The sequence below is a fragment of the Leiobunum rupestre genome, chromosome 7 (assembly GCF_980474605.1).
Source record: "Leiobunum rupestre chromosome 7, qqLeiRupe1.1.hap1, whole genome shotgun sequence".
NCBI lineage: Eukaryota > Metazoa > Arthropoda > Arachnida > Opiliones > Sclerosomatidae > Leiobunum > Leiobunum rupestre.
In genome coordinates this window covers 27,091,888-27,116,993 of record NC_143390.1, presented here as the reverse complement: position 1 = coordinate 27,116,993, position 25,106 = coordinate 27,091,888, and the positions used below count along the sequence as shown (strand labels likewise).

Here is a 25,106-nt window from a genome sequence, read left to right as displayed (position 1 = left end):
TTTTTTAAATCCTACTTAGTCTCTCTCACCAGTTTCTTTAAACACGGGAGAAAAATTTTAAACGAAAGAATATAAAAACCCAAAGAAGGGAATTAGTTTTTGAACACTGTTGTGCTGGTTGTTTCTGGAAAGTGTTTATTCTGAAGGGCGTACTTTGGTTGGCGGTGCGGTTCGCGCTCGTAACGTCGTCATCGATTGTCGAGGAGCAAAAGGACACAAGTACACTTATTTATTTTAGGCCTAATAAATCTTGTACAGTATTATCTTTGGTTAATATAATTATGGTATATAAAGATATCGCAGATTCGAAATGAATCTTTACTCTTCAACTTTCCTCAGTTCTTCGAAAGAGAATTCGTTTATTAACAAGCCGGAGTAAAAATTGGTTTCGCTTTTGACGGTAGAGGACACCACCGATCCGGACGAATGGAAAGATTTTCTATTTATTCCCCTTCGGGTTTGGTTTCCTTACAGAGAGGGTATACAACTAGTTTTATACATTTGTTTTTTTTTTGTAAAAAGAATATGGACATAAATACGTTGTTAAAGATAGAATATAATCAATATTATTAATAGAGTTTCTCTTAAAATTTCGTAACAAGAAATATATATATTTTTTCGATATTTTAGACCTGATTTTTCAAAATTGATATCAAAATTTTTAATACGGGGTTTACATATTTTTGGACCTTTTTTTGTTTATACGAAACTCGAACTGATAAGAAACGCTTTCCGAAATAATTGAAAAATATCTATCTACCACAACGGAAATAATTAATTTTCAAAAATGAGACTTCATTTTCATTATGAAATACGTGAGATTTTGAAATCTTTTTTATATATATTTAAGGAGACTGACCGTAGTAGTAGTAGTAGTATTTGGTTTTTATTCGATCTCATCCGTTTTTATAACATCAGCCTGAATAGCGTTTCTGTACATTCTGTATTCTATAGTAAATGGGTATTCTTTACAGTTATTTTTTTTTTTTAAATTTACGGGGTTATTTTGGTTTTGTGGCAAATTGTGGGGAGGGGGATGGATAGACCAATCCTGACGCTACAAGCTGTCCGCTAATCCATGAATCCCGTCGAGACCATCTTGTCTAGGAAGAGTTTGACATCGCCCAGTTCCGAGTCACGGATGCCGAGGGCCTTCAACATCGAGATGTCGCCCGATTCGACCGCCGCCAAAATGTTCCTCAGATGCTCCAAGTCCGACCTCATCAGATGGAGAACTTTGCCAAAGTCTTCCAGAGTCTCGCTCTCTGCGGAGACAGTCAATAAAGAAAAGCAAATTCAATTACTAGCACCGGGAAATGGTTCTACGTCTTCGACAGGATCCTCGGGGTGTAGGTGGCGTCAAAAGTGACGTAATTACCAAAAGTGTGACAATCCCTGTACTTTCGTATGTTAAAGGTTTAATGAATGCTCGACTCGAGATCGACCACATAAAAGACTATTTATTGTAGCCTTTCTGGTATTATATCGTAGGTAGATGGCGATAGCATCTCCACAGAACGACGAAAAATCAAAAATTACACTTACTTTGACCAGTGCTACAGGAGACTACCCGAGGTGATAATCACCGATTTGGTTGAAACTAGGTGGGTATGTAGACCTTATGGTAACATGAAATTTCACCAAGGGAAAAATTTCAATGAGCATTAGTTTTGCCATGGCAACCGAAAATGTTTTTGACAACACAGTATGTATATTTTCTCATTGAAAATAACATGGGAATCTGAGCACTTCTAAAAAAATTTCAAATTTCAAAACAAAAAAAAATATGTCAAAATGGACAAATGAAATGAATTTTATGATATTTTGATGAATTTTGGTCAATTTGATCAAAATATGTAAAAATTGATCAATTGTTATTTTCAATGGTACAATATACGTACTGTGTTGTCAAAAACATTTTCGGTTGCCATGGCAAAACTAATGCCCATTGCAACCTTTCCCTTGGTGAAATTTCACGTTACCATAAGGTCTACATACCCACCTAGTTTCAACAAAATCGGTGATTATCACCTCGGGTAGTCTCCTCGTTAGTTCCTCCGTTCCTCACTACGAGGCGTTATTTGTTGGTTTTAACTTCCTTCCCTCTCCAAGGCATACTTTCCTTTCTCCCCTCCCAACTTGTATTTCGCTTGTAACATTCATTAAGAAATAGGTCCGATTGACACACTTTTGGTGGCGTATAGGCGGAAATTTTAATTGGACGCGAACGAGGTAGAAGGCTCTTGATAAACTTACCAGACAACGTGATGGCCACTTTCTGAACACCACCTAGCGGAGCCAAAGCCGCTCTGGCTCGATTGCCGAAGAGTTTCTCCAAGTAATTTGGTCCGTGATTATTAAGTAGAGTCTGAAGAAAATTGGCCGTCTCTTCCACCGGGGGTCGTTTGGCTAAGAACGAGAAAATTGGTAAAGATGTAATATTACTTTTGATATTATCAGAAATAAATGAACCGAAGTTATAGGAGAGGGCCAAAATTTTCCCTAACGTGGTGACATGAAAATTCATCGAAGTTCCACCCATTGAGTTGGGAATATTAATCTAATCAAATCTGCTCCCCGCGAATTAAGTTTTTGAAAATTACGAATGTGCCGTCTCCTCTAAAATGACGAGAAAACGTTATCATATGACCCGTGGCGCCATCCATTATTTAAAAAAAAATCTTATTGCCGGAAAACGCGTCTTATTTGAACGAACCATTGAGAGATAGACGGCGCCACGGGTAGAATGATAAAGTTTTCTCGTCATTTGGGAACAGACGGCAGTATTCTTATTTTTTAAAAATTTGTTTCGCGAAATACTGAATTCCGACGTTTAGATTGGACCTCTAGATTAATATTCCCAACTCAATGGTTCCAACCCTTAGGTCCCGCCAAAAATTGCACTAGAGAATTGTGGGTATCCACGTCATCACCTACTAGTCGATAGATGGCGATAGTGGAGCTATGAAGGCGCGAAATTTGAAAACGTCGATTATAGGGAGATCTCATATGGAAAGTGCGCTTAGTATGAGAGATATAGCGGTCTGATAACTGCAGTTCATTTACTTCTGATATTATTCAACGTTCTTTATCCGCCTATCAATATCAAAGTCCGATCCCGGCCATAAACTTCAGCCTAGCGTCTAATATTTTCGACGTTTTCTTTAACGGTCCATTTCTTAAGTAAGAGAAGGAAAGTTTAAGGATATATTTTAGGCGGGGGATAATATCGTTTCTCACTTAGAACAACATTACTAAAAACTGTCATATTTTATATCTCGCGAAACGCGGGTGGAAATAGTGTTTTTCGGCCGAGGTCGTGAGATAAAAATATTTTTTTATTAATGCCGTTAGAGGGAGCCCGTATACGTTTAAGGGGGATTTAGCCTCTGGTAAGCCCTTTGCCCTCTTTTGACGTAGCTGTATTCAACTTCCTTCTCACGTCCATGGTCGCGAGGACTTCTATGATTATACATCACGAACTCTCTCCTTTTGTTAGCGTAGGGTTTGCCTTGGGAGTTCCAATAAGGCCTGTAAGGCTCGCGTAAGGGTAACCGAGAAACTAAGAGAGTCGAGAGGCCATCGATAAAACTGAACCTCTCAGACCTTTAAGAGGATTACCTACTCGGAGAGTCTTAAATTCTCGAGGTGAATGTGGTTTCGCTATACTGGTGACCTCTCTATTACACTTTTATCAATTGCGGGTTTTTTTTCGCTGGTATTTAATAGGTCTATCCAGAAGTCTGTAATAACCGAGTTCGGATGGAAGTACGAAAGCTCTAAAACCCGCCATTTTAAAAATCGCGAACAACTAAGTTACGCCCTACGATATAAAATCTTTGGCGTTCTAAAAGCAGCGACTTTTTTTCGACGCCGTGGCGACATCTTTCGTTGCGTATCGTAGTCGTAGCGAATGATTTTGTCTAACGCACGGGTTCGAATCCCGTCGGAGGATTAATTTTTTTTTATAGACAGAAAAGTTGTAGCTAGAGAAAACTGGAATTAAGTCTTAAAAAGTCGGCCCAGCCGGAATATTAGTTTCACATCGACGCAAAGTATCAAAGGTTAAATAGTTCAGCTACCTTCGATGTCTTACGACGTGCAATAATAATCCAATATAATTAATTTACAACGTCGAAAAATATTTCTAATATAACATATTATAAATTATCTAATTCAAAACATACAGACAATTATAATCCTATTGTAGCATATCGAAAGAAATTGTCTAATTCAAACTTCCCGCCAAACTAATCCTATTACATTTTTAATTCTTTTTCTTTTAATTATTTTTATTAATTTCAAACTTCCCACCAGAAAGACTAAATTTCCAACTTCCCACCAGAAAGACTAAATTTCAAACTTCCCACCAAAGCTCGGCGTGTAGCTTGTAGCTCCATCTACCATGTCGTCGCGTTCCACGACGCCGACAAACAAACAACACTTAACTTTTAAAATGGAGATTTTTTTGTTTTAAGTGGTCAAAACCATTTTCGGTTGTCATGGCAAATCAATGGGTAGTGCAACGTCTCCTTTTGGGAAATTTAATATTTCATATAGGTCTACATTACGGCCGACGTTGAACAAAATCGGCCATAAACACCTCGGATACTCTCTTTGTCAGAAACCAAATCTAGTTCCATTTTGCATATCGGATTCGAACTTTTAAAGTTATTGAAGAAATGATAAATATATGAAATATAATAGATACTTTACGCTACATACGGGTCCGAGCACGGAAAAGACAGCTAGCAGAAGACCCATATTTTCAGGATGCGTTACGTAATAGTGCCATCTATCGGTGACCAAAATTAGTATTTAGGAAAAAGAACTCGGCCTAATAATGTTGATAGCCCTAGAGTAACGTGGAATTGAAGTCACCTGTATTTTCTTTGCTTTTTGGTGGAAAGATGGATGACTAGTGCATCCAGAAAATACGCGTTGTCTGCTAGCTGTCGCTTACGTACAGTTCCTAGTAGAATTGTGGATCTATACTATTTCATATATCTATGCGAAAAACATGAAGATTAACCCTAATTCCATGTTTAAGTGAAACAAGAGCAAGCGTGAAAGAACGTAAAACATTATCGCTCGAGAACATGACTTATTTCGCTTTACCCTAAATACTAGCGTCGAAAGGTCATAGAATTGTGCATTATACATTTTTATCATCTACTTAAAGGGCGACGCAAGTGGTCATGCAGGGGGGGGACTATGTTTTCTTCAACAAGCCGTAAGTAAGTTTTCCAAGGATGATTTTATACAGAACGAAAGCCTTATTCTCCTTGGTGTAGCCACGTGGCGCAATTTCGCTCTCATTCGCGAATTTTTCGATTTTCTTCGCTGGGTTAGCTCGCAATCAACGAACCCAGGAATTTAGGCCTAGCTTAATTTATTTATTATGGAGAAAAGAACTGGGTTAGTTTCCGTTTGACTTTGATATTTTCGATTTAACAATGTTTTGGAATAAAATTATTTGTGAATTGAATATTTTTAATAATGGAAGTTGAAACATTAGGCCTTGGACGCGGTAAATCTCTGCCGGTAGCCTCACATTGGATTAAGAAAATTCAACACCACACACACTCCTATATCCCGTCTCCCTTAACAATTTCCCTATCATTATACCCCGACAGAATATTTATCTTTTTTTATTACATTTATTTTGTAGAAGTTTAGGATCCGATTTGTCGGTAAGCACGGAGACTTCACTTTCCCCGGCCATTTTCGCGACTAAAGAATGCCTGGATTTTGCGTAAAAACCGCGAGAGGCGCATTTATACAAAATAAATTCGGCAAATATGGTTCTGCTTTTTTTTACAGAGGGAAATGCTATGGCAGATAGCGCATGCGCAGTCGTTCTTTTTATCTATAAGATAATTTACCCCCCCCCCCCGCATGGTCACTTGCGTTGCCCTTTAATGGAAGGATAATGTTTTAGACTCAGCATAGACCTTAGTTGTCTAGCGGTGTAGAAGGGGTGAGCTCTGCTTGATCTGGATACACGGGCATCTCGTTCAGCTAAGGCTCCATAGTTGAAATCGTTGTTTCGATACCTGGCTATCCTCTCAGCTAGGAGCAACAAACACAGCACCCCACACGAGGGGCAGGGCACTTCCTTGATTAACGATGCACCCCTCAAAAGATTAAATCCGATTTAATCGTGATTATTTTGATTAAATTCAATTTAATCACGATTAAGTTGATTAAATCACGTTTAATCACGATTAGAATGTTTAAATCTGATTTAATCATGATTAAGTGATTAAATCTGATTAAATTGATTAAATCTGTTTAAAATGATTAAATCCTGATAAAAAAATTATATCGTGATTAGTATGATTAAATCGTACTTTAGTTTTGATTTTAATGATAAATTCTCGATTCGACCGATTATATTGATTAAATCGTGATTCAAGTGATTAAATATAATTAAAATGATTAAATATAATTAAAATGATTAAATCTAATTAAAATGATTAAATCTAATTAAAATGATTAAATATAATTAAAATGATTAAATCTAATTAAAATGATTAAATCTAATTAAAATGATTAAATCTAATTAAAATGATTAAAAATAATTAAAAAGATTAAATCTAATTAAAAAGATTAAATCTAATTAAAACGATTAAATCTAATTAAAACGATTAAATCTAATTAAAAAGATTAAATCTAATTAAAAAGATTAAATCTAATTAAAACGATTAAATCTAATTAAAACGATTAAATCTAATTAAAAAGATTAAATCTAATTAAAACGATTAGATCATGATTAGAATGATTAAATCATGATTAAAAAGATTAGATCATGATTAGAATGATTAAATCTCGTTTAAATCGTGATTAGATTTTTTTAATCTTGATTACCCTGATTTAATCACGATTACCCCGATTTAAACATTTTACTATGATTAAGACGCACCCAAAATGGAAGTGACCTGCCGCTCGACCCCACACAAGGAGAACGCAACCCGTCAAAAGTCGTGCATTTTCTTGCGTACACTTTTCATTGGTTAGACGCTTTTACACCTGCTGCTGTCGGAAGGGGAAAATTCGGAAATTGTCTTCGCCCTTTCCGTAAAACGTTCAGCGTAAAGGCTCGTCCAACGAAATTTGTACACAACACTGCGATAGCATTTTTAAAGGCTAGCTGCGTTCTTCTTGTGTTTGTTGCTCTTAGCTCTTAGCCACTGTCGTTCGTTAAACATTAATTTGCCGCGTTATTAATCGATTAGAAAATTCTTGATTATTGACGAATTGCAAGTCTATCAGCCATTTTCTTTTTTTTATTCGAGAAACAGGGATGTGTAATGTAGGTTTCGAGCTTAGGAAATATAGCGCCATCTGCCTTAATATCAGTCAACTAAATATGTGAAGAAATAGCAGACGACTTTTGATTTTTTTTTAATTTTCGGTTGAACTTTCAGCTGTTGCGCAGGGATAATTTTGAACGAGCAGACAGCGTTTATATATTCAATATAAAACTCGGTTGGTAGGCGGCGATACTTAAGACCAATATTTAAACTACGCACGAAGCCTTATACTTCAAACGTTTTTCGTTTAAAAGTTTGAAATCTATACACTCTTTTTTTTGGGAATTTTGCTGGGCGCGTTCATGTTGAGTTTACCCCCCTTAACCGCCATTCTCCATATCCTGGGACCAAAGACCCGAGCCTAGACCCCCCACCGGTGGTTCCAGGTAATGGCCGACTAGCGGGCGGCCAAAAAGAGGGGTCGAAAAGACCGCGAAAAAGAGTGTATAGTATAAAGCTGATGTGACCTTTATATTTCTATGGTTGTCTGGACAACGGGTATTTATTCCTCTAAAAACCATTTTATTTTATCCAAACCCTTAATTGTATAGCAAGGCGAAGTCGGAACAATTTTTAAAAAATCGTAGACCTGGGTAAAAAAGGTGGCGCTACAAAAAACCCGTGATATAAGCAGTCAGCTCCCCTGAAATTGTCTGACAGCTAAATAAGCCTGGATTTAAGGCTTAACTAACTTATTCCAAAAGCCTCATTGTGGCTCGGCCCGATTTCCGTCTTAATATAAATATGAATATAAATTTAATATCAGCCATTTCTAAGAGAACTCAACTCAAATAGCCGTATCAGTCATTAAAAATAAATTAAATCGATAAATCGACCGCTAACATGATTTCAAAATCAGCAGTGGCGTAACGACAACGTTTGGGCCCCCCACAGGATATCAAAAGGGCCCTTTATAAAAAAAAACTTATTCATTCTCCCTTTACGACCATTGAGTTGGGAATATTAATCTAGAGATCCAATCAAATCTGCTCCCCGCGAAATAAGTTTTTGAAAATTACGAATGTGTCATCTCCTCTAAAATGACGAGAAAACGTTATCATATGACCCGTGGCGCCATCCATTATTTTTGCCGGAAAACGCGTCTTATTTGAACGAACCATTGAGGGATAGACGGCGCCACGGGTAGAATGATAAAGTTTTATCGTCATTTGGGAACAGACGGCAGTATTCTTTTTTTTTAAACTTGTTTCGCGAAATACTGAAATCCGACGTTTTGATTGGACCTCTAGATTAATATTCCCAACTCAATGTTTAAGACTCAGTAGCGGTAGCGGACGGTGATTGCTTTGGCGTCAGAACCAGATATGGACATAAGGCACTAAAATAAATGCTCTGACTACAAAAATTAATCGAAATCTGGGGATTCACTAGCCAATTTGACTAGTGAAAAATTTACCTAGATATTCATCAATAATGGCGTATCATAAATTCATCATTCATCAATCCCATTTTATTTAAAAAAAATCACATCATGTAACTCAAGTGATAATAATCTCCTATTTTAATTCTGTTGAGCAAAGAAAACTGTTGGTGGTCCTTATTGTTTTTATACCCCACCCCTACTTCAGTGACTACTAAAATAATACAGGCTGACTACTAAAAAACTTTCCTCTACGCGTAAAGTCTCTCGTAGGGAGCTGTTGGCTCGCGCGGCATGCAGGGTTTGCCACCACCCTCCTACGCATTGTAACCCGGCCACCTGAATTATTGGCTTCAAAAGTCGCTTGATGACTTAGGCCTAAGACGGTGCCTTGGGTATTAGCCTAGCTGATTATTATTTTTATTTATTATAAAACAACCAAGTCTTCATTCTTGGGGCACCGCCGCGATCTCCCACGAAATTATTTTTGCTTAATCCATGCTGAAGTCTAAATCATTATCCTTCCATTAATTAGATAATCCGTGAAGGTATTCTTTCCAAAAAGCCCGCAGTCGGTTCTCTAGATAAAACGCAACCAAATGGCTGCCAAGAGAAATCTGCCAGAAACTTTTGATCGGGACTGTAATTTTAATTAAAATTATCACAAAAATAAAGTTTTAAAGAACTTGTAAAAAACGAAATTATTCGCTACGAATAGACCATCGTGGTTCTGTGGTAGAACGCTGACCTGTCGTGGCAGGAGGGCTCGGGTTCGAATCCCGCCCGATACTAACCAAAAAATTTATACTACACCCAATGACCAAAGATTTTCTCTAATTCCAAGAAACTGCGAACGCTGTGGTTACGCTTTGCCCCGAAAATGCGTACACGTTCGCATCCCAGACTGACAGACCCACAGACAGACAGACACGGTGATTGTAAAACCCCTCCTAGGGGACATGATCGGAGAGGTAAAAAGTTGGTAGTTGCCAACCGGTGGAACTCTGTTGTTGACTAAGCCTATTGTACGCTGTCCTTAATTTATAATTTAAAAAAATTTCAATTTACCGGCTGTACATAGTCGTGGGTCCTCGTCGTACCCGTCCGGACAGTCGGACGCACCATCGCACAAATACTGAATGGAAATACAGTTTGTATTGTCTCCTGGACAACGAAAAGGCGTTGTCGGGTGACATCGTTCTGTGTCGACTGTTTGGAAAAGAAAAAAAGACAATAATTGTAGCATATTTCTTCAATACAATTAAGCTTTCCAAATATATTTAAAACAAGTTAAGGGGAAGCATTGTGAAAGTTTAAAAAACGTGACGTGTTTGCGCTTGTTAATCTAGAGTTCTATAGCTCGGATTATTAAGAACTCTTCGGTTTTGTAATCACGAGGTCTGGTTCTAAATAACCTTCGAACCGAATTTAGATATCGCTAATGGTTATTTAAATAATTGTACTTAAATTTGGATGAAATGCGCTTACAAGCTCTCACAAAACACCGTTTATCTCGTAAATGGCTGAATATAACTTCACGTGATCTTTTGTATCGTGATCAGCACAGTTCAAACTATTAATTGTTCGAAGGCAATTGGATTCCATCGTTTAGTTAATTATATATTTAACTTGAAAAAGTACCTAAAATTAAATATATTTGGCTGAATTGTTTAAATACTTTGAAAGTCGATATTACTCTCAAATTTATAGTACATTTTACGAAACATGTATTCTTTCATGTGTAAAAGTAATTATTCAATTATCTTAAATAGATATTTAAATAATGAGCATTAAACTTGAACAATAATGCTGATACATATCAACTTCGCGCCTGGTATTCTAGAAAACCGTTCACACTAGAGCTTTGGGAAAGGTTTTAAGTTCATCTGGAAGTTTAGTTTTTAAATTTGTTCGAGGCGAATTTTAATCGAAGACTTGGTAAATTTTTTATATGATGACAAAATTAAGCAATATTTAACATATTTCGTCATCATTTTTAATATACTTCAGTACTACGAAAATCTTTTAGTTTCATACGCTTCGTAAATTTAACCTTACTTTATTGAATAGAAAAAAAAATTCAAAAAAAAACTATTATATTTTGGTAACTAAACACATTATCTAAAAATATTAGAATTTGATAAGTTTTCCTATACTCGGATCTGCACGCGGGGGCTACCTAGAGGTTGTTTTCCAAACTAACGAGAAATAAAGAAAAAAAAATGTGTAGATGACAGCTTGAAGGTTTTCGAAGAGGGATTTGTTTTTTTAAATAGAGAATGGTACTACTATAGAAGCCTCACGGGGGTTTTTGGTAGTAAAGGTAGTAGAGTAGAAAAACGGACACACTTCTTTCCTCCCCCTGAAAACTACGACCCCTTCTTTGGCGGATCGCGATTAGCTACGCTTGTCCATCAAATCTACTCTCCCCTCCGCTTAGCCTTTCTTCATTTGCGTTATTTCATATTGGGCTCTCTACCAGAGCTCTAAAGCGTTGTCAGATTGTTTTGATAATTATACTGTAGCCGCGTTCACACTAGAGTCTTTGGAAAAGTTTTGGAAAGGTTTCGAAAGCTAAATTTTTAAAAAATTTATGTCAAGAGAATTTATCGTTGGTTTGTTAATCCAGCTGATACCAAAATTTTACAATTGGACTTTTTGAAACCGTTTCAAAGCGTTTCCAAAGTCTCCAGTGTGAACGCGGCCTAAGACTCTTAAACTTTTAATCGAATATTTCGATAGTTTAACCCTATAAAAGTTGAATAAATTGTTTAATTCGACGTATAATTTGGAATGTTAATTCTAGTATTAATAAATATTTCTGAGAAGTTCACAGGCTCCCAGACAATAGTTCTTAGTGAGAACTATTGTCTGGGAGCGTTTTGTTACGTTTGGAATTATTTAGTTACTTAATATTTAAAATTGTAACATCTTGTGGTCCCTGTCGTAAAAAGTAAGAGAGGTTAAAAGTAACGGAAGAGATACTTTCAAATGTTTCAATTAAGAAGGCCCTCGAGAAGACCACGGTATTTTATAGAAAGGTTGATAGCCAGCCCCATAAGAAAAAAGGGGCCGTGGATGACGCTTTACTCAGGGTCGTAGCCAGCAAAAATTGCGCCCGGGGGTTAAAATTTGGCACCCCCTAAAAAAAGCAAAAAATGTTTGAAACCGATATTTTGGTGCTCCTAATGGTTACTCAGGCCAGTGACGCCCGGAGCGGATACCCCACTCGTACCTGTCTAGATACGGCCATGCTTGTGACGTCTTACCCACCAATATGGCGGCCATGGCAAAGCTACGGAGTGCTAGCTCCCTATATATGCAAGTAAAACGCGTTACGACCTTAAATTCTAAAATAACCACCGTCAGAATCGAAATGAATGTACTCGATTTAACTTTTTCGTCAGGTGGGGTTAACTGATTATTTAGCGCACCCCAGGCCCTGCAGTGGGCGGTGACGTTTTTCTCCCTCAAAATGGCATCATGTGCCTTGTCGCTATTGTACAAAAAAATTCAAGCATATTTTAAAGTTTTATTACGATGGATTTTACACTCTCTTTTCATTATTTTGCGCCCATATTTACCTTAATTTTGCGTCCCTCAGAAGAATTTAGGTACTCCAGCTTATTCTTAGCCACGTAATGATTTATATGGTCAATCGACCACTGTCCATCGATAAAACGGACTATTATAAAAAACATTCGTTGTCATACTTCCGTTATGTTACTTATGATAATATGCAGACAGTTTTAGCATTCTAATTTCTAGGCGTTTACGCGTACGTCAACGCCCAGAAATTTGTTTGTTAAACTCTATTGAAAATTCAAGTGCTGGTAATTTTTGTTCATAATGGTACAATCCCATATATAAATGGTGTTAGGCGACTACTCGTACACCATGCGATTTTTTGGGGGGCGACTTGTCGCTACGATCCGGGAGATCGCGATCGCTCGTCGGTTTTTGCCACACACGCGAAAACCCCGATGTTTCGAAACTGGAAAGATTTGACCAAACCGAGGGGTAGGTCACTTCCTTGATTAACGACGCACCCCTCGAAAGATTAAATCTGATTTAATCATGATTATTTTGATTAAATTCAATTTAATCACGATTATGTTGATTAAATGACGTTTAATCGTGATTCGAATGTTTAAATATGATTTAATCATTATTAAATGGTTAAATCTGATTAAAATGATTAAATCCTGATTGAAACGATTAAATCGTGATTAGTATGATTAAATCGCGATTAGAAATTAGAACGAGAATCACAATGATTATATTGGTGATTGGAATGATTATAATTGTGCGTGATTAGAACAAGCGGATGATTTTAATTATAAAATCTCGATTCGACTGATTATATTGATTAAATCTGATTAAAATTATTAAATCTGTTTAAAATGATTAAATCCGGATTAAAAAGATTAGATCATGATTAGAATTATTAGATCATGATTAGAATTATTAGATCATGATTAGAATGATTAGATCATGATTAGAACGATTAGATCATGATTAGAATGATTAAATCTCGTTTAAATCGTGATTAGATTAATCAAATCTTGATTAGATTAATCAAATCTTGATTAGATTAATCAAATCTTGATTAGATTAATCAAATCTTGATTAGATTAATCAAATCTTGATTAGATTAATCAAATCTTGATTAGATTAATCAAATCTTGATTAGATTAATCAAATCTTGATTAGATTAATCAAATCTTGATTAGATTAATCAAATCTTGATTAGATTAATCAAATCTTGATTAGATTAATCAAATCTTGATTAGATTAATCAAATCTTGATTAGATTAATCAAATCTTGATTAGATTAATCAAATCTTGATTAGATTAATCAAATCTTGATTAGATTAATCAAATCTTGATTAGATTAATCAAATCTTGATTAGATTAATCAAATCTTGATTAGATTAATCAAATCTTGATTAGATTAATCAAATCTTGATTAGATTAATCAAATCTTGATTAGATTAATCAAATCTTGATTAGATTAATCAAATCTTGATTAGATTAATCAAATCTTGATTAGATTAATCAAATCTTGATTAGATTAATCAAATCTTGATTAGATTAATCAAATCTTAATTAGATTTTCTACATTAAATTATATATACATATATTTAATACATATTATTTAAATATATTTACATTTTACATAAATAATTATTTATATTTTACATAAATAATTATTTATATTTTACATAAATAATTATTTATGTTTTACATAAATATTTATTTATATTTTACATAAATAATTATTTATATTTTACATAAATAATTATTTATTATTTATATAAACATAATTTTATATTACTTAGATTAATTAATAAATAAATACATAAAATAAATAAAATAAATAAATAATAGATATTTAAAGAAAATTAGAAATTTTCGTTAGCTGGTCTGCCGACTAGCCCATACACGAGAAGATTTTTGTTTGCGACTTGGGAAAATCGCTGAAATTTCCCGCCCTGGTCGGAAGACCAGCGACGGTCGCAATCGCTGTCTTTGGTCTCCCAACAACGGTACACACGGTACGATTTTTTCAAGGACAAACGACCGCGAGTCGTGGTCGTTCGAAAAATCGCATCGTGTATGGCCCGCGAAGCCTTTTACGGCCTTTACGCCATTTAGATGTGAAAACCTCTGTGCCAACAAGAGTCGTGTCTTGTAGGCGCCAACTCTCTGTTGCAAGGTATCAGGGTTTTAGGGATATCTCGGTCAAGCTTAAGATTATACCCTTTGAAGCACTGGTTGCTAAAAAGCGCCCCCCACCCTCGTTTTGTTTCCCGAAATAAAGTGGCTGTAAAGTTTATCTCGCTCTGAATGGTTTTTTCATTTATTCAAGCCATTTTTTTCAAATTATTAAATTGCCAATTACTTTTTGCTGTATAAAGGGAAATGCAAATTTATTCGAAATCGAAAATGTAAACACTAAATACCTAATTCATTAAATTTAATTTTAGCTTAAGTTACCGATTTACTGATTTAATCAAATTATTACTGAAATATCTGGAAATATAAAGTAATTTCATGTTTTAAACTGCCAGGTTAGTTTGGTCAAGAATGTATTTATTTATTTTATACTGAGTATAAATAAATACATTCTTGGTTTGGTGGTTATAAATACGAGTGAAAATCGTGTTAGTCCTCAATAGGCGCGTGAGCATAATTGAGGGGGGGGGGGGCGTAAATTCACATTTTTAGCTGGCCTCCACCTGTATGGCGGTCTCGTGGTTCAAAACGTCCAGATGATCCGTCCGAAGGTCTCACGAAACCTCTTTTCTCACGGGCTTCAGTGGCGTTAGCAAGAGGAGGGTTCAGTTTTCAATACTTCCGAATATTTATATCAAGAATGTATTTATTTATACCTAGGGAGAATGTCTAGTATTTCGAGACGTTATTTAGCGTTTCTTTCCGTTTACCCGTTGCCTCCCCCCCCCCCCCCGGTACTTTCTTCCGCTTAAAATAAATAAAATCATCCGGGTATTTCATTGGCTCCCGACGCAATGAAATTAAACGTAGGTGAAATTATGTCTTGCCCCCCTCAGTGGCGTAGCTGATGGTCCGCAGGGCCCGCGGTGCGGGGGGGCCTCGAGCTTCAAGGGGGGCCTCGAGCTTCGGGAAGGCCCCGCTAACCATAAAAAAATTAAAAAGGGGGCCTCATAGAGATTTTTGCGGGGAGGCCTCTGAGTTCTCAGCTACGCCACTGTCCCCCCCCCCCCCGTGAAACGGGAAAAAAGGCGTTGATTGTCGCCACATAATCATTGTTTCATCATTGATCTTAATTATTATTATTGTTCATACTATATAAATACACTAACTGGCAAGCCCCAGCTAGTTGAATTGATCGTATACTGTATAATTCGTAAAATTATCGTAAGGCTGACGGCTCTGATCGCGGCAAAGTTACTTCACAGTATCGCGCAGTGCTGACAACGATCTGTGGGATCGAAATGGCACAATTTAATAAATGAATTTTATTCTGGCTGAGAAATAGGAAGATAACAGTCCCGGTGGGCAGTCCTAGCATTAGCCATGGCGGCCATCTTGGTGGAATTTTTTTTTTCAATAGGGAAAAGCATGGATGACGTCACAACATGTCGCACTGTTAGCTCCCTATAATCACTGGTATGTTAAAAATTAACTGTGTACCACTCTGAGAAACACTGTCAAAATATTTTCTCCATAATAGGGAGCTAACAGTGTGACGTAGGCCAACGTCACCTATGCTAAAACCTATAGATAAAAAATTTCCACCCAACATGGCGAGCGCGGGGCCAAATCGGTACCAAATTTCGGTTAGGGCATTTATTTACGATACCTAAAATGATTTATTTCTTCAAAAAATATAAGAGCACAATGTCATTCTAGAGTGACCAAAACGTCCCTTGGACTTTCAGCGGGAGGGTAACAGCATGGAAGAAGTAGAGAAGGAACGGCGGCCTCATGTTAAAAAACCTGTCGCAAAAAGCTTTAGAAATTCCCCTTTTTGTTCATTCCCCCCATACTTTTACCTGGCATCGAGTTTTGTTTGCGCAACCCTCACGCGCATCCTACCTTATGTTATTGGTCTGAATGTCCGTATTCAATGCTCTTTAGTAAGTTACAACTTATTTGTTTGGTCATCTACTGCATACTGTTTTTAAAATTTTAACAGGATATTTTTCATGTGTAAAGCTTAGGTAGCTTAGGGCAAATTAAATTGCTGATTTAACTTTTAATTATAATGGTTATTATATATATTCATAGTTTGCATTTATCATATTTCATTTTAGGTTTAGGGAATGTTAAAAAGGAAACGTTTTTCATATAAGGTTCTTTGTAAAACCTACTGATATTTTTAAAACCCGTGTAACAACATTTTGTGTAGTTTACCATTGTAGATAATTATTCATAAGCTAAACTTAAAACTATTTAAAAAATGTAAATAAATTACGCCTCTGCGCCTTGTGAAGCTCAACACAAACACGGAAAAAACTCTTTTTCACGGTCTTTTCGCCCCCCCCCCTTTTGGCCGCCCGCTAGTCGGCCACTATCTGAAACAACCCGTGGAGAATGGGGGTTAAGGGGGGTAAACTCCACATGAACGCGCCCAGCAAAATTCCCCAAAAAAGACGGTAATATTTACAGCTGACTAAACTCCGCCTCGTGACGTGTTGCGCGTCGAATAATGCGCATTAAAGACGAGTGCCCTAACCAAAAGGGGGTTGAAATGAGGGACGACAACAACATTTTCGGTACAGGCCTGGACCAATAAATATTGTTTTTTTTTAACGATTTTTTTAATTAAATAACTAAAAGGGTCATTTCAAATTTGAGACGGCTAAGTTGGAGAACGGGTATCGTAAATTTGATATACCAAAATCAAATCTACTATATCAAGTCTCCAATGTCCAAGGCGACGAATCGAAAATGACGAAAAACGTTCGTCCAATGAAGACTACGAACGAAGGAAAATCTCTCCCTTATAATATAGTTACATTCTTGTTTGTATATATTAACAGTCACCAAAAATTCCGGACCAAATAATTTAATATAGCGGTGACAATTTAATTCATATCCAAATTTTGAAGTTATTTGTTGCTTATACCGGTCCCAAAATAGAGAAAAATATATAGTTGAACCAAAAACGTCATATACCAGTATAAAACCTCTTACTACCCACAAAATGTAAAGAAAGCGGTGCCAACACTTTTTCGAAGAATTACTGTCGTCTATTGACGGTGAAAATTGACCGGAGTGGAGCTAATACCCCCCCCCCCCACCACGCTATCCTCCGCCACGGGCCAAACAATAAAGTTCGTCCGATTCAGTCTGGCAACGGGTCACCTTGAAGCGATATTCTAGGTAACGTTCGATACGTCGTACAATCTTCTTCCTTACACCTTTTCACGCCTTACCAGGTGAGCAGCAACAAGACCTCGCTCCATAGAATTTTTTTAGGGGGAAAACGGTTCCCACAACCATTCTATTTCGTTATATAAAATGCTACTAAACGTTTAAAAATATTGCAATAATAAAACGAAATAATTATTTTATTATTAAGTTAATATATTTTATAAATACGGATCTCACGAAGAATTCATGAATTCTGTAATTTTTTTCTACATTTTGCTAGCTTCAATATAATTATTTTGTAGATGGCGCTGTAAGATTGGAAGTACCTGCGAAAAGTGCAACGGTCAGCGCCATCTGCTGATTTATTTTGCTACTAATAGTTCAAAATGCTTCCCCTTAATAATAAGCTTTGGTATAACTACGTCTAACCGCACTCGACCTATTAGTGAAAGTACATAATGTTCAAAGTAATTTTCAAATATCAGGGCCGATTGTGGACATGGCACAATTGAATGTTTGTGCCAAGGTATACAGGGTGCTTCAAAGTAGAGTTGAGAAGTATGTCTGTTTTTCCCCATTTTCCTACGATGAGTTAAAAGAGCGCCACTACGCCAGAGCTAGAGCTTCAAAGTGTGGCCTACTAGCCCCTGGAAGTAGGCTGCAGCAAACACAAAACCAAGCAGCAGGGACTTTAAATACTGTTTAAGTTTACTTTCTTACACTGATTACCTCGATTTGTATACAAAGGCCTTTTTCACCTATCACACGCATTTCCCTGCTGCTTGGTTTTGCGCTTGTTATAGCCTACTTCCAGGGGCTAGTAGGCCACACTTTGAAGCTCTCTGGCGCTCTTTTAACTCATCGTAGGAAAATTGGGGGAAAACAGGCATACTTCTCAACTCACCCCCTACAACTCCTTAAAATTTCTGCATCACCTTTTGAAACACCCTGTATATCGATTTTGGCCACGGATGTTTGCAGCCATTTTGGCTTTGATTTCGTCAATATTACAATGAATGTGAACTAGTTTTTCAATGTTAAGAAATTATAATTATCTTTTTCAGTTAGCGGCTAACGCGTGAATCTCACTTAACTGCTATACAGTTTTGCGTTTTAAAATGGCAGTAGGAAATTTAGCAGCTAGTGAACGTCTCGCGTTGGCCGCTAAGTGGCTCTATATAAATTGAAAAAGCTAATTAACATTCCCAAAGCGGTTGTTTGAATAAAACCGGAAAAACTAGGTGAATTTGACCCATTTTCTCCTATGTAGGTAAGTACCTGGGAAAATGTTAAATACATCCAGGACTGCTACCACGTATCTTGTCAAAGTACAAAGCTTTTAATAGTCACAGTCCTGGATGTATGTATTATTGGTCTATGGCCCATGGTAGTACAGACTCTAAACTAGCAACGTAGCTTTGGCCATTGGGAAATATTTTGGTGTAAATAGTTCCTATTACAGGTGGTTTCTTTTCGCTTGTTCCGGAATTTCGGAGTAGGGTAAGAAGGGTAAGGCTATGACTCCGATTCTGTGGAGGCGAATAGTTGGATTCGGAGTAAAAACGTTTTTCCAAAATGGCTGCCTGGGACCTTTCAATTTCAGCAGATAAATTCTGACTAGCAGACGACAAAATCCGATTTACTCCTCTACACCTCCATTTCAAAAGGAGTAAAAAGAGTAGCCCTAATACTCCGGAACAAGCGAATAGTTTATGGGCCGGAGTAATTCTCATCCCTGGAACAGATGAATAAAACGTTTTAGCTTAAAAAGAGTACACTTTTAGTCCGAGAACAGGCGAAAAGAAACCAGCTTGTGTGTACATAAATTTCGACATAACCTACGATTTCTAACATACAAAAAATCAGTTGAAATCACTCTAATATTGTGAAAACATCACAGAAAGTTTATGATAAATCAGTAATTGGGCGCACATAATTTCTACGAACAAACCTCTCCGACGTGGTGTCGCTGGGAAAGGTCTATAGAAGGGTTCGTACAAAATTTCCGGAATTAAATTCCCTGATATTTCAAGGTTTTCCCTGACCAAATTGTCAAATTTACCCTAACCATTTTTGAAGAATAAATGAATGGTTTGAGGTAAAAACCTTGAAAAATATTTTCTTCAAACATTTATTTGCCAAATTTGTTTGAGGTCATTTTCAAATTCCCTGAAATTTTGGAATCATTACAAAATTACCTATACAGGGTTCGTACACGACCTGGAAAACCTGGAAAAGTCAGGGAACTTGAAAATGTTTTCAAAAGGTCAGGGAAAAGTCAGGGAATTTTCCAGGTTTTCCAGGTCGTGTACGAACCCTGTATAGGTAATTTTGTAATAGATAGAGTACACCATGACCTTCAAAAGGGAACTTTCTGTTGGTTTAGCGTTCTACGGCAAAGAGCGCGGAGGCGCAGAATATTTAAATCTTTTATGGGCGCGTAGTCTTTAAAATACATAAATTTAACGGTTCCAGATTTATTTAAGAGAATAATGACCTCACAAAGGCCAACTGGAGATGCCATAAAAGGTCGTTACGCGAAGGGACCATTTTTCAATCGTTAAACCTCCTCGCGTTAAAGCCCGCCAAATACATTAAGAAACTTGGAAGGGAAGATTTGATAATACTCCGGTGAAAGTAGATAAACAATATTTTCAACTCTGTTCTCATTTGGAGATATTATTCCTAGCCCCTTACTGATCCTGATCCAAGGACTCAACCAAAAAACCAAGCGAATTTGGAGCAACGACCGTCCAATTAATCCTCGCTTTGGTAAGGGTAGTCAAAGACTTGATCGCGAATACCGACGCCTTTCAACCCTCGGCTTAGGCTAGGCGCCCACTGGCTCTCCGTTTCGTATCCGTCCTGCCTTCCACAAGGCATTGTCTCCGATACGAAGCGAAGGCTCGTGAAAGGTAAGACGGAGACGTTACGAAGAGCAGGGAGCGCCTGGCCTTACGTCCCGAATTAATGAAGTTGCATAGCGAAATCAAAGGATAAAATAATTTAACCAGATATTCCGCGTTCACATTTCCATTGACGTATTTCGCCCAACATCAAAAGGGTCTGACTTAGGTCAACAATACCGCCGTACACTCTTCGATTTCACTATTAGCGTACGTTTTATCAGCCGTTTTATTGGCGAAATGAAAGACGACCTACCGCCAACTATTAATCCCGACTCTAAGGCGAGGTACTATTAGATGTTAGGCTGTACGCCGGATCTTTATAATTACGCGACACCAGAGGGCGCCACCCGCGTTGCTTCTAATATTGGCCGTCACCTCCCAGTTTTATAGGCAAGGTGAAAGTATACGCGCGTTACGCGGGTCGTAGACTGTACTCCGTTCGTTGACTATAACCACCCCGCTAAGTAAATCTAGATTTTGGTGTCGTCAGCGCGTCGGACGTGTTTACCGGCGAACTCTAGTTAGGTTCGTCTTTCGCGTTGGGTCGCGGGTGGGATGGACCACCTCTGCGCGATGACGGGGACGCCCTTAAACCTCCCAACGTTTGCGGAGGAATTAAGCAAAATTACTGAAAGCGCGGGTTCGTCACCTTCTTTGGACCTTATTATTAATGCAAATTAGATACCCCTCTGTCATCTCCTCTCCCGCTTCCAGTCGAGCGTAGTATATATAGCTTTGGCGCTTTCGGAATCACTAACTACCGCCATCTTCCAGATCGTAAAGCGGATGATGAGTCCATTCTCTCGTCGGTCGGCGTTAAAGTAGAGAGATCATCGGTTCCTCTGGCTCCGACTAAAGCGTTTGGATGGGATACGCGAAGGATCAATGTTGAGGTGACGGTTGAAAAGCCGTGTTGATTAGTTTCTCCACTTCAATCTAGGCCTTTGTTGCTCTAACGTTTGGCGAAGGTCGCAGTCGCTCTGGAAATGGCTCCTGATGTCTTAATAATTCACACCCTTTTCCCGTCTTGATCATAGAACAAAAGTGACGTTTATGATATTACTTGTTGTTGTTGCAAATCCGCTTTGTTGATATACTCGGGTTTCTTCTTAGGCCTAATATTGAAATTGACCAACAACGGATTCTTGTTTGTTTTGACCTTTTTTTTTTATTATCCGAAAATTTTCGTATTTAAATGACTCGGGTCGGTTCCATTTCGATTGTTATTTCGCACCCTCGCCCGTCGTTATTAAGGGAAGAAGATTCCAAAACCCATTTTTTCGTCAATGGGATCAAAATACGTAGATTTGCCCGGCCCCGGAATCCCAAATCCAATTTGCCCTTAGACCCCTCTCTCTTTACCAGGTCTCCAGTCCTCCAGTATTTGTGGCGTCCCATATACTAGCCTTGATCCAAGGCTTAGGGCGTTAGTTTTGTTGCATTGCCGAGGAAAAATAAAATTGAGTTTATTCGCTCCCTTTCTATTCGATAGAAGACGCCACTATCGCTCCCTACGTTATCTTCCTTACCTTCCCCTCTTGACAGGTTTCGATATCCCAACCCGACAGTATCGGTAAAGTCCGAGAAGGGGTGCAGTTTGTACTTCTACAATGTTATGACCCTAAATGTTTTGTCTTTTTTTGTCATACGCACCCCCACAAAATAGCCTATCTCTCTTTTGGTGAAAACGTTAGTCTATTTGGGGTAACGGTCTTTCGAAATAAGAAAAATACCCTACGAGTCCCAATAGAGCCACTATACAGACGCGTTTGCCAAGTCAGCTCGTCTCCCAGAAGTACCGAATCGATTGATACGCGAGATAAAGGATAATTTTTATATATTTTTATCTTCGCTTTCCACTAACTTCTCACCACGTACAGAGCACTTCCAATTTTTTTTCAATCAATATTAAAGGGGAACGGTCAAGCTTTAACCAGTTAGATAGCCCTCTAGCCCATTAAAACTTAAAATTTATGACGAAAACCGCATCAAAAAATATTGAGTGGTTAATTTTTAATAAAATAAAGAAATTTCGGGAAATCGAAAAGCGCGCGTCCGCCGCGACACCTGGTGAGAAGTCGGTGAGACAGAAAAACAACGTAAAAGCGCGCACTGCTGAAGACGAAAAAAATTGTTTTGCGCGGCGCGTTCCAGTTATAAGAGATTTAAGCCTAAATTGAGCGATTTTAAAAGTAAGGATAGTTCGCAAATCGCTCATACGGTTTTAGGGGCGCTGGCGGCAGCCCCTAAGATGGCGGCGAAAATTCAAACCCAAACCCTTGGCGTTATTTTTCGTTTCAACTTTTTGGACCAAAAGCTATTTTTTCAAGACAAAATAAGGTACGTGTTAGTATATTGAAACGTCTTGTTAATCTTTTAATACGGAAATAAGGCCATATTTGGAAAAGCTTCGCCGTTCCCCTTGAAACAAATGACCTCAGGCTATTTTTGTAAATGAAAATTCGCGAAGTCAAACAAAATAGAAAATCGTCCCTACGGATTATTTGGCTAAAAATTGCGTTGTCAAAATACAAAATGAAAATAGTTATTTGTTTCGAATTAAAGGAACAGACGCCAAGAAAATAACTTTTCCGTGAATTATATTTTTAAACAATTGCTGAATATAATTTCTAGCAAAGTACGTCCAGCCCCCATCGACTTTCGTGCAAATATTATCGCGGTTGCGTTGTTTGACTCTCCTTTTCCACCAAGCGGAAAATTATCGATTCCCTTTCTTTCCCTTAAAAAGGAGCGTGGGTTTTGAAGATGTCCATTCACTAGCTACATAAGTATCTTTGAATCGGCGACTCTTTCGCCGATGTAAAGAATAGATGTATACGAGCCGAGGATGGAGTCTTATAGACCCCTTCCTAATCAATATTCATTTCCGCACTCGTTTAGGTTTTAGTATCTTACCCTCTTTACCTAACGCCCCCTCTATCGGAGGGCTCAGTTCAGCCTGCCCGACTTTCGGGGGTACTGGGGCAGCGCGTACCATAAACGTTACCATGTATGGCCATATTTCACGGCAGCTTACTTTTAACCTTTTACGGTCGTTTTTCTTCGGCACGGTTAGGTAAAGAGTGCCCCCAATTTTTTTATGGCCGAGGCTTAACTATTCTCGGCCAATTGGACGCGTGTTGAATTGGGAGGAAACTTTATCGCACGCCATTTTAATGTTTAATGAGCGAAAGAGCGAGAGGTAGAGTTCCACTATTTTAAGTATGTATCCGCCGTTCTTGGAATTCGTCCCGCAACTTAATCGGCTCTATTAGGACTTTGTTCCATAAAATGTATAAGATATAAGAATAACAAAAGTATGAATTCTGACTAATAAAAAGGTTTTATTAATCGGCTTTTCGTATTGACATTACCCAACTAATTGCTTTTCAATTTATTATCTCATTCAAGGTAAACACTTCTTTTCGATTAAGTCTATAGACGCTGCCTTAGTCTCATCGGAACTTGTTACGAACAATAATATTAGGAATTAAAAGGTTAATCTTCATACTTTATTAGGAGTTGGTGTACTTCAGACGTACGTAAAATAATCATGATGAGTGTTATCTAACATAGACCGTTATCAGAAGTTTATTAGAATTGAATTAGGAGTGGGGAGTATTGTGAAAGACAAATAGAATAATTTGTCGAATTAATAATAATCAGCTAGGCACCAGCCTAGGCCCAAGTCATCGAGCGACTTTTAGTGCCTCTAAACAGGTGGCCGGGTTATACTCAGTAGCGGCGCTAAGGGTGGGCTGAAGTGGGCTTTAGCCCCCCTGCATTTCTGAGAGGGGCCACATATTTATATTAAAAGGGCCACATATTCATAATTAAGAGGCCACATATTTTAATTTATGAATTTTCATTATCTCTAGAAATTTGTTTTATTGCCAAGAAACCTTTTTTCTGGAAAAAATCTTTCCAAATCAATTTGTTTACTCAAAACATATGGATTCGGGAGTAAGGTAGCGGAAATTGAGATAAAGTTGAAAAGAAAGGGGCTTATGGGAATTTAGGGAAATATCCCAGGCATGAAGGTGTCCCCTCCAGGTCAGATACAAGGTCAGTAGGGGGTCCACAAAACGCGACGAGAGCCGCAACAATAAAACGACCTTGCTCTTCTCGCTTCCTGGAAAATTTTGGGTTTTTTCGATTTCACCACTTTTGCGAAATATGGTCAATCCAAGGTTCCCGCTAAGGGCCACAAAATTCTTAGGGGCCACAAAATAATTAGCCCACCTGTGAAAAAACCTTAGCGCCGCTACTGGTTATACTGCGTAGGAGAGTGGTGGCCAGTCCTTCATGCCAGGCGAGCCAACAGCTACCTACACTTACTAATACCGCTAACATCTACAAGTTTTTATGGGAAGCGGAAACCGAAGAACTCGAAGGAAAACCCCTTTAACCAGTGAGGAGATAACTTGCAAACTCAACGCGGAAGGAGTAGTTCCGAGTTTTCACCCATTGTAACAGCTAGTGTTACAATTAAATTGGGATCGAAACCCGCTCCTCTTGCTGCGAGGCGCAAGTGCTAACCACTCCGCCAACCAATTCTCAGATAACAAGTGCGTTATTAAACTCAGAAAAATATTACGATATATAAGATATCAGATATAATCAGCTCAGTTGATA

At 37.8% G+C, this 25,106-nt stretch overlaps 1 protein-coding gene across 1 annotated transcript in view; it reads right to left on the bottom strand.

The window, feature by feature from the left end:
- Positions 1 to 229: 229 nt before the first annotated feature.
- Positions 230 to 25,106, bottom strand: part of LOC149935469 (IDLSRF-like peptide) — a 70,559-nt gene continuing 45,682 nt past the window's right edge. Inside the window, exons 2-4 of the mRNA XM_090154009.1 lie at positions 9,766 to 9,906; positions 2,257 to 2,409; positions 230 to 1,265 (exon numbers count right to left, since the gene is read on the bottom strand). Coding sequence (XP_090010135.1) covers positions 1,072 to 1,265; positions 2,257 to 2,409; positions 9,766 to 9,906 — 488 coding nt within the window. The 3' untranslated portion in view covers positions 230 to 1,071. The remainder of the gene's footprint in view (positions 1,266 to 2,256; positions 2,410 to 9,765; positions 9,907 to 25,106) is intronic.